At 45.6% G+C, this 9617-nt stretch overlaps 5 protein-coding genes across 5 annotated transcripts; 2 read left to right on the top strand and 3 right to left on the bottom strand.

Moving 5' to 3' along the window:
* Window positions 1-575: 575 nt before the first annotated feature.
* FOXG_17712 (uncharacterized protein) lies at window positions 576-958 on the bottom strand (the record flags this gene model as incomplete). Its single annotated transcript, XM_018397716.1, has 2 exons — window positions 576-854; window positions 926-958. The coding sequence occupies 2 exons, from the start codon at window positions 956-958 to the stop codon at window positions 576-578; spliced, it is 312 nt and encodes a 103-aa protein (XP_018258845.1).
* A 3334-nt stretch (window positions 959-4292) lies between these two features.
* On the bottom strand, window positions 4293-5468 carry FOXG_17711 (uncharacterized protein; the record flags this gene model as incomplete). Its single annotated transcript, XM_018397715.1, has 1 exon — window positions 4293-5468. One exon carries the CDS (start codon window positions 5466-5468, stop codon window positions 4293-4295), a length of 1176 nt encoding a protein of 391 aa, XP_018258844.1.
* A 693-nt stretch (window positions 5469-6161) lies between these two features.
* FOXG_22938 (uncharacterized protein) lies at window positions 6162-6407 on the top strand (the record flags this gene model as incomplete). The annotated part of the gene is made up of 2 exons (XM_018403362.1): window positions 6162-6309; window positions 6361-6407. 2 exons carry the CDS (start codon window positions 6162-6164, stop codon window positions 6405-6407), a joined length of 195 nt encoding a protein of 64 aa, XP_018258843.1.
* A 57-nt stretch (window positions 6408-6464) lies between these two features.
* Window positions 6465-7081, bottom strand: FOXG_17710 (uncharacterized protein; the record flags this gene model as incomplete). Its single annotated transcript, XM_018397714.1, has 3 exons — window positions 6465-6775; window positions 6835-6946; window positions 7000-7081. 3 exons carry the CDS (start codon window positions 7079-7081, stop codon window positions 6580-6582), a joined length of 390 nt encoding a protein of 129 aa, XP_018258842.1. The 3' UTR covers window positions 6465-6579.
* A 479-nt stretch (window positions 7082-7560) lies between these two features.
* FOXG_17709 (uncharacterized protein) lies at window positions 7561-9402 on the top strand (the record flags this gene model as incomplete). Its single annotated transcript, XM_018397713.1, has 3 exons — window positions 7561-8215; window positions 8278-9024; window positions 9073-9402. The coding sequence occupies exons 1-3, from the start codon at window positions 7697-7699 to the stop codon at window positions 9400-9402; spliced, it is 1596 nt and encodes a 531-aa protein (XP_018258841.1). The 5' UTR covers window positions 7561-7696.
* Window positions 9403-9617: the final 215 nt, after the last annotated feature.

Raw genomic sequence — 9617 nt, 5'->3', positions numbered from 1 at the left:
CCACATGGTAAGATCGATCTGCTGCATATAGGACAGAGTGTACGGTGACTTTGCCCTCTGACCCCTGGCCTGCTGTGCTCTCTTCGATGCACGGAAAGCCTCGGCATCAGCACCACCCAGGGGATGAGCCTGCTTGTATTCCTCAATTTCGGCTTGTAATTCGCGGTATTGGACGCTTGCCTTCCATGAGGAAGCAAATTCGTCGGGGGTTCGAGGAGCCCGGTGCTCCCAGCCCTTCCGTATGATTCGTTCCTGTGGGCTGGTCATTGACGTGAGGAAATCTGGTGTGGTGGCCTGTAGCGGATACCCAAAGCCGAGATCTATAAAATATTGTCGGGCGGCTGCTGTTGGTCCAAAGAATATCTGCCGGCCTTCGTAAAGAACGAGTACTTTATCGAACAAATCGTATGCGCTCTGGGGCGCTTGGTAGATGGATACGACAGCACTGTTGTCAAACATGTCGGCTTGAAGACGCAGGGTTCGACAGAATTCGATGGCGTTTGCCGAGTCCAATCCTCGTGTACTGTTATCCCAGCATTGCAAAGGAGCACCGGACAGGGCGGCCTCAGCAATTGTCACGCGCTTGCGTTCGCCTCCCGAGACGCCGCGAATGAAGTCGTTGCCAACACGGGTGTTGACAGTATGCAAGATACCGAACATAGCCATGACAACGTCACGTAAATGGTTGGCGAAATTATTCGGCTGTACGCCTCCTGGCAGAGTTCGTGGTCGTCGCGCGCGGGAAGCAAAGGTGAGGGTGTCACCGACGGACAGCATCGGAAAGTGGACGTCAACTTCGGCAGTGTATATAGCCTCACCACGATGATGCGAATGCATCTCTTCGGGTGTGATGCCTACACACACGTCAACAAGAATTCTTTCATAACGGGACCTCGAAGATGGAGGCATGGAGGCAAAGCTTTACCCTGATAATTGAGATAGGATATATCATCCACATAAATCCCGTTGGTTTCGCCGGCGATTGTCTTCAGCAAAGTAGAACAACCGGAGCCAGGTGGTCCAAGAACGACAAGCATCTCGCCCTTTCTGACAAGACCATCAAAATTTCGCAGGATGTCGATGCGCTTCTTTTTCTGGCCCGTAATTCGAGTCAGAAAGTTGACGGCGCTCAGCCAAATGTTGAACACATCTTTCTGGTAATCAGTAGAGCGACCGTAACCGTACACGTTCAGGTTCTGGAAGGCGACGCCAGCAGTCCGAAATGAAGCGCCACTGCTGGCGACTAGGTTGACCAAGGCTTTAGCCCAGGCACGGCTGGAGAAATTTGGTGAATTAGGATTCAGAGCTGAATCTTCAGTGGCCACAAAGGGATTGTCCTCAGCACCGGCTGAAACCGAGTAGGTACGCGCCAGATGCTGAACGAGCGAGTCTCGGCGTTCTAGTTCTTCAGTAGGGTCAATAAGTGTGTCTCTGTCTTTTTCCTCAGTCACGTCTGTTGAAAATCCGGTTACGGACGTTGCAGTAGTGCCTCCTTCACGCTTGGTGATGACGGGGGCATCTTCGCCAGCTGGGCTGGCTTTGTCACCGGTCATGATGGCACCCTTGATACTGTCGGTCCTCCCCTATACCACTCGATACCGTGTCTAGTTTATTGGATTCGTAAGGTTGCCGAGTACGTCGTCGAATTAACGGGTGGTCTTAGCCTCTTCGCAGTGGGAAGTAAAGACTGGTGTCTCCCAAATATAGATTATGGGCAGCGGTTCAAATGCAGTCACAAGACAGGGCTTGGCAACAATGCTTATGTTACCGTTGGAGGAAGAATATTTGTTATATGCAACTGAGCGAGATACATCCGAGAACCGAAGACGTATAAATAAATACCTGAGCCAAGTACAAGCCATGCTTGGCAGTCATTTCGTAAGTATTCACATAAAATCCGCCTTGTCGGAAACTGCGGGCTCTGACAACTCCGACAGAGTCTGGACGACATTAGTTTGTGCTCCTGTCGCAGACCTTCTCCGTGACGGGAGGGCCGGTTTCAGACTTGTGCCAAGTACTGGCGACCTTGAACATGACCTGTTATCATGGCCGCTAGCATCTCAAATCCGCATATACATGCGGAGTTGCGGACTAGTGGCAGGCCGACGAAATAAGTTTTCACCTACTCCGCCTCTAAATTGACCCTTGAAGCCAAAACACTCATAGCACAGCGCACTAAGATTGCGTGTCCGCATTTTCAAGCCTAGCGTGCTTTTCTGAAGTTGATAAACTCCGCATGGCTGTATTGCTGCGGGACGAAATGTCGCAAGAATATCCCCATCCAAGTCCGCTAGATAAACTCTCATCCAATGGTACAGTACAACGCATCTGCGGGCTGAAGCCCACGCCCGCGTTCAGTGGCTTTGTTCGCCGTTACAGTACTATTTTAGCATGACTGTGATTTACTATCCGTGTCGGCAGTTGGTGCGTGTGGTTGATTGGCATTGCCGTTTATCAGGGTCTACAGTGGGATGCAAAAAGTATTCGCAGGTGTGCAGGTAAGTCTGATGCTCGGAAGCTAGTCAGGGGTAGCTTGTCAGGTCCTCAATACCTTATCCTACACTTAAATTAAGGGGACAACCTAGTATCAAGTACGTAAGCTAAACTAAGCTACTAAGTAGAGGAGCTAGGGCGACTTACACACCTGCAAATACTTTTTGCATCTCACTGTAAGCTAAGTATTATAAAGTGTAAATAAATATAATTTATATATTAAGTAAATTATATAATAACTAATAAGGTTATTATAAGATTAATAGTAATTTAATATAATTAGTACTAGTCTTATTTAATTAATAGTAATTATAAGATCTTAATATTAATTAACTTTGCAAGGCTTTTATATAATTAAATAAAAATATAAGAAGGTATATAATATAACTACCAGGGTTATAATATAAGAGTATATATAACCTAGGCAGGGGAGCTTATAGTAGTTATTAATAAAGCTTATAATAGGGGGTAAGTCTTTGTTAGTAATTTTAAAATCGTCTTCCTAGGTATAAAAAGCAAGACTCTTCTATTTATACTTCTTATAGTTAATATTATATAAATCTTACCATTTAATAAGTAGTTAATATATAAGAAATAAATAAGGAAAGATTAATTAAATACTTATATAAACCTAAGCCTGGGTATACTTATATATAAGCTTCTTCTTAGGCGATTTAATAGAGATAATCTTAGCAGTAGTAGCATAGGCAGACTTACCATTATAAGAGCTCTGCCTCTTACTAAAGGCCTTAAGGAGCTTAGAAATACCTTTACTAGTAGTCTTCTTAGGAATACTATAGGTATAAGCCTAAGATTAATTAATATTAGATTAAAGTATATTAAAAGGTAATATATAAAGTTATTAAGTATATATCCTATAGTTATACTACTTAAAAGTATTATATACCTAGGGTTATAATACTTAAAAGCTATATTAAAAAATAACTTAGTATTTTAATAAAGGGATAAAGAAAAAAGATCTTATTTAATAGGATAAAAGGGGGGTATTTATAGTTTTTAAAAGGTAAGTTACTAATCTATAAGTATTTTTATACTTACTTTTACTACTGCATACTATGAGATATCTATAATACTTATTTTCAAATTTTATTATATATAATAGAGTATCTGAAGCCCTTTTTAAAATAACTTTAAATAGGTGGTATATTAAAAGGTAAGTTTAGCCTAATTAGTTCGCTTAGCCACCTATCGATCAACGCTCTATTGGTATATAAGGAGCACTGCCGACCCTCTCTTATATAACCCTCTGCTGTGCGTGCCACATCAACGACCAGCTATTTCTCGGTACAGCCGGTTTACCTCACAGGCCCACTGTTAAGAGTGATTCAGACTCGGTGGAGATCTATATTCCTAAGGACGAAGTGTACTATGATTACCTTACATACCAGACGCAGTCTACTTCTAAAGGTAAGGGACTAACCGTGGCTACACCACTAGATGAAATTACACTTCTTATACGCAGCAGCCACGTCTTTCGGCAACGCGATATTCTCAACCGCTCTAGCAAATCTATGCAGTTTGATAAATAAACTCTGATTATGGCTGTTAAGAAGACAGCTACTGCACAGGGCAACCTCTATGTTAAAGATGGTAACTTGTTTGGCTACTAAAGCTATCAGTATATCTATCGTAAGTTAATTTTATAAGAACGAGAACAAATTCACCTCGGTTAATGCTAATGGCCGCAGCACTATCTTAATAAAGGTTGGCGTATGGCTCCAGGCTATGGAAGACGTGTATATAGATAAGATTATTATAGTAGGAGCGCTGGAGGTGTCTTATTTACAAGTTACCCCCGACGACGGGCCAATAATCCCCATTTTCACAAAGTCAGAGTAATTCCAGTAATCACCTTGAGTACCCTCGCCATCGACCGGCTCATTACCAAAGAATTTCCAAGTCCAGTAAGCGCTCCCTTGAGTATAGGTAGCCCAAGCTTTGAGGCCAGTGTTGAGGTTACGCGCCCGACTGGCAAACGTGTTGTTGGTGGCAGCTTGGATGGACCACTCCCCAACAAAGACGGGAAACTTTGGTGAAGTAGAACTAATGGTGTTTTTGGCATCAGTGCAGATAAATTCGGGAAGATTTTGCGAAGTAGTCGGGCGGCCAGCGAAGTAGTAGTTATGGACATCAAAGACGAGATTAGTGCTGACAGCAAAGTACTTGGCCCAGAAGTCGACAGGTCGAAAGCCACCCTGAAGCATGATAGGTATCTTAGGGTTGGCCTTTTCAACGCGCGAAATAACCCCTTGGAAGTACTCAAGAACCCAAGCAGCCCCTTCTTCAGTTAATGCTTCTGGCGTTCCAAACTTTGTAAAATCTCGATTGTCAACCGGTTCGTTGATTGGGGCCAGGGTAAAACCTTGGGGAACATCAGATCCCTGGATGAACTTGATGGCAGCGTCGACCGCCTGGTAAGAATAGTCTAGAGCGGTCTGGTTCTGGAACCAGCCATAATTCCCCTCCTTTTCGCCCAACCCCATGCCGTTCAGACCACCAGGGAGCGAGTGAATGTCGAGGATAACGTGGATACCGTGCTTCTTAATAGCGTAATCAGAGATGGTTCTGAGAAAGCGAGCTTGGTTGCCACTATAAAGCTGGGATCCTGGAACAGTAACCCAAGCATTATACCCAGTAGGCACTCGGATAACATTGATCCCGGCTGCAGCCATAGTATCGATATCTTTGGTTGTGATGTAAGAGCCGTATCGCTGCTCTAAGATGGGGCCGCATTTCGACTTGAGCTTTGCACAAAAATCCCACTCATCAGGTGTACCAGGCGCATACTGGTTCCACCACGTGGGATCAATTACGGCTTCCTGATGTAGCCAGCCACCAACGTTAACTCCATTAGCTTTAAAAGTCTTCCAATTGAGGTAGTTGGAAGGCGGAGCGGCGTTAGCCAAGCTACAGGAGAAGGGTATAAAAGAAGCAAATGCCAAGGAAGTCTTCATTGTTGGAAGGGGTGGATAAAAGCTCTTGAGATTGCTGTAAAGGCAAAGGGCTGTAAAGTAACCAGCGCTGTTGGGTTAGGAGTGGTTGGGGGAATTAGAAATTGCTTGATCTTTTATAGATTTATGGTAGAATTGTATTAATAATTTATAATTTAACCTAACCTGTTTCCTCGGTCTATTGAGCACCGAGGATGCCATGTTCATTTCGTCTTACTTCATTTTACCCTTAACTAAACAACTCTTTTTATTGGTTGAAATTGCTTCTCCGGCTAAAAGAGTCTTGTCGATTACAGTCCTCTTTCGGCATCTTTATATAATACTATCCCGAAGATGTAGGAACGTAGCTAGGTGGCATGAAAATTGTACGGCAAAGTGGGGTCTCTTGACCCGAGGCGGGATGTCCACATGCCGATTCAGCTGTGGCTATAATGGTTATGAGGGGTTAATTCATGGTAATAGAAATGACCTGCAGTCTGCTTTTACGTTGATCATGGTTATTCTATGACGAAGATAACCTGGGGTAATGTGGAGACATCTGGGGCTTCGAATTTCCAATAGGAATTAATGAAAGCCTTAGATGTCCCCTTAGACCCGGCTTTGGTTCTTTCTTATTGGGTGCCTCTCGTTAGGGCCCTGAACCACGGCCTCTACCCTGCAAGTGTCAAGACTTGTGTTTTTTCCTACCTCGGCTCCATGCCCGAAACCTGGGGATGGCACCGGGATAGCACCAGGATGGTTAAGGGTATCTGGTCAAGCGGCAAAGAGTGGATTGTTCCCGTCCGTTACTACGATATTCTCGATGGTTGGGCGCCGTTTGCAGTAGTTAGTTGTGTGGGCGCTTGTATTAATAACGAGTTTAATATTAAGTTGATCTAAGCTACACTCTTCGTAGTTGCCGAAATGGGAGATATTAGTATTTTTAAAGCACTTCTTATATAATATAAGAAAGAATCTTGAGAATTCTTATGATGTCTCATATATAAATGATTGTCAAGAGGCGCTCAATAAAACGAGACAATTTCTTCACTTTTGCAGTTCCTTATCAGCCTCACCCTGTCCCACTGCATCTGGTGAAGGGTATCAACATCAACCATGCCTTCAAGGGAGGTCCTCAAGGCATACGCATGCCATCCTTAATAGGCTGGTAACCAGCGGTCTCGCAGCACGCAAGTTGTCGGGACTTGACCTCCTTTTCCTGCTGGATAAGCGCACAGCAAAGACACCAGAATGAGGCGCAGCAGTCTCCCATGCCGCTACCTTCAATACCATATGCCTCGCGGATCTCCCCACGCTTCATCACATTGAAACTGTTGGCAAGTTAGCTTCCTCCCGCAAATGTAAAGCGGAAGAATAGAGGTTTACTAACATCCAGCCGCAGCCAGTGAGTGACTGTATGCCACAGAACAATGCACAGTCCGAATTGGCACTTTCGGGTTCGGCAGAAGGATTCTGCAAGCGATGAGAGGTACGCCCAAAGACTGTATTGCGATTGGTCAGCTGACGTTTGCCGGGTAAGAGGAGGGAAACATACTGATGCATGGAAGGAAAGTGCTCAATAAGCAAGAGTCGCAAGGCGAACAATCGAGCAGGTCATTCTGCCATTCCTGAGACATGGTGACTGAAGTAAACGACGGACTAGAATAGAAAGAACTAATAAAGAGTGAATGACTGAACAAGAGGATAAAAGAATGACGGAAAGAGGTGAGTGGGAAGTTTATGATGAGATTGGGTGAAAGAACACGGGTCTTGTAGATCGTCTATGTATATAACCAAGTCAAATTCGATATTATTTTTAAGGATCGAAGAAGTGTTTGGGCAGAGAATGGCTTGGTTAGCCGTCGTATTGAATACGGTTCAACCCTTGTCCTTGTAGCGGAAGTCGGACCGAGACCAGTGACACATTCAGACCCATAACCCCAAGGGCCCCGAGTGGGGAGATTTACATACCTAACCTAATGCAGAAGCGCTCTGGATTTGTCGTATTTAATACGATACCTTACAACCCTGATTGGCCATCAAAAGACGGGGATTCAATCTTAGAAAACATCATCTTGTCAATGCAGTTTTTCTCTCCTCGATGGCGACGATAGGTTGAGTTTTCAAGATACCCACCTTCAATACCAGTCCCATTCTTTGTGGATTCTATCATCGTCATCATAAAGCATTACGACAGGTTGAGAGGCCTCGCCTTGTATGAGCAATGCTATTTAAGTCGAAGTTTCGCCATCATGTCTTATGTTCGTTACACCGAGTATCCCCAAACCATCATGGCTTCCTCCGACATTGTGAGCCGCTGCGTGGCCTCAACTTTCGCAACTCCAACTCTCCTCGGGGCTGAGTTTCTTTCCATCGAAGCGAATGTTGTCCCCGATTATAGCTTCGACGTCCCACGCGGCTGGACCTACTCACAGCCAGCTTTGAATGTCCGGAATGTCACTTTCTGCAACGTCACCGTCACCTATACGCACACTGGCCAGAACGATACCCTTCACGCCGAAGCTTGGCTACCCAGTGAGAATAATTACAATGGAAGACTGCAGTCCCTTGGAGGTTCTGGCTGGACACCAGGTCGCTATATCCTGACTTATGCCGGCATGATTAACGCCGTGGCAAATGGCTATGCTTCTGTTACAACGGATGCTGGTATCCCCGAGGCCGCTAGCCCCGCTGAGTGGCTGTTGACAACTCCTGGGAATATCAACACGAACGCGCTGCAGAACTTTGGCCAAGTTTCACTGGACGACGAGGTAAAGAATACCAAGCTTGACCCTGTTCTGTACAATAATACTAACTTAGAGTCACCCCAAAGGCTAGTATTGCGAAGCAGCTGATCAAAAGTTTCTACGGTAAGGCTCCATTGTATTCCTACTGGAATGCTTGCTCCCAAGGTGGTCGCCAAGGCCTCAAACTTGCTCAACAGTATCCTTCTGCCTACGATGGGATCATCGCGGCTGCTCCAGCAATCAACTGGGCTGAGTTCTACATCAATTCCATCTGGCCGGTATTCTACATGGAGTCTACTCAGCAGTTCCCCCACGATTGTGAGCTGAACGCTATTACCCAGCTTGCGGTCTCAGCTTGCGATGAGCTGGACGGGGTCAAGGATGGCATCATCAGCGACGTTGACGCTTGTCGGCGCCAATTTAACCCTTTCAAACAGGTTGGGAAGACTTTTCACTGCACCAGTACCAGGTCGAAGCTCAAGATTAGCCGCGCTGCTGCTTCCGTCGCAAATGCCTCGTGGACCGGTCCCCGCTTCTCTAACGGCAAGTTCATGTACCCCGGCTACGAGATCGGTACCGATCTCCCCACGCTTGCCCCAACAAACTGTACCGGCACAGTGTGCAAGAGTGGAGGCGAAGGCTCTGTCGAGTTTGCTTGGAAGACTTTTGTCAAGAAAGACATGGCAGCGACACTGAAGAACGCCACTGGTCGAGATTTTGATACGATTTACCGTCACGTCAAGCAGATCTTTGCTTCCAACCTTGAGACCAACGAGGTTGATCTACGAGACTTTAGAGATGCTGGAGGAAAGATGATTACTTATCATGGCCTGGTAATATCTCTTGTATGTAAGATCCGACTTCAAGCTGACATTTCCCAGGCTGACCCAAGCATTTCCCCTGGTGGCACGCTTCAGTATTACAATAAGGTATCGGACTTTGTAGGCAACGTTACTTCTTTCTATAAGTATTACCAGGTCCCTGCTCTCGGACACTGCTGGGGCGGCAAGGGTGGTCAGCCCGAAGCGTTGTTTGACCAGCTCCGGGCTTGGGTAGAGAATGGCACTGAGCCGTTCTCTACTCCTGTGGTTGTGGCCAGGTCGGACAATACGACTCAACAGCAGATTCTGTGCCCTTATCCCCAGAAGCCGAGTTTCAACACCTCCTGCAGTGCTAAGAATTCAACGAGATGTTGGTCTTGTGCCCAGTAAGCTTCTGTATTGATATCAACGGCCCCCGAAGCTATCGGAGGCTATTTATGTTTCACCCAAAATCTGACCTTCTGTTCCTCGGCATTATTGCCAAAATGTTCTGTTCAACCCTTTGTATAGATTTAGTTCACGTAGAAGTCTACCCTATAAATACCATTCATATTCTTTGAGTTAGGAGAGAGGAACCTCGTAAGTCTCTGTACATCAGTAGAAGT

The sequence above is a fragment of the Fusarium oxysporum genome, genomic scaffold (assembly GCF_000149955.1).
Source record: "Fusarium oxysporum f. sp. lycopersici 4287 supercont2.82 genomic scaffold, whole genome shotgun sequence".
Lineage (NCBI taxonomy): Eukaryota > Fungi > Ascomycota > Sordariomycetes > Hypocreales > Nectriaceae > Fusarium > Fusarium oxysporum.
Note: the sequence above shows the minus strand (reverse complement) of the source record. Positions and strands in the feature narration are given on the sequence as shown.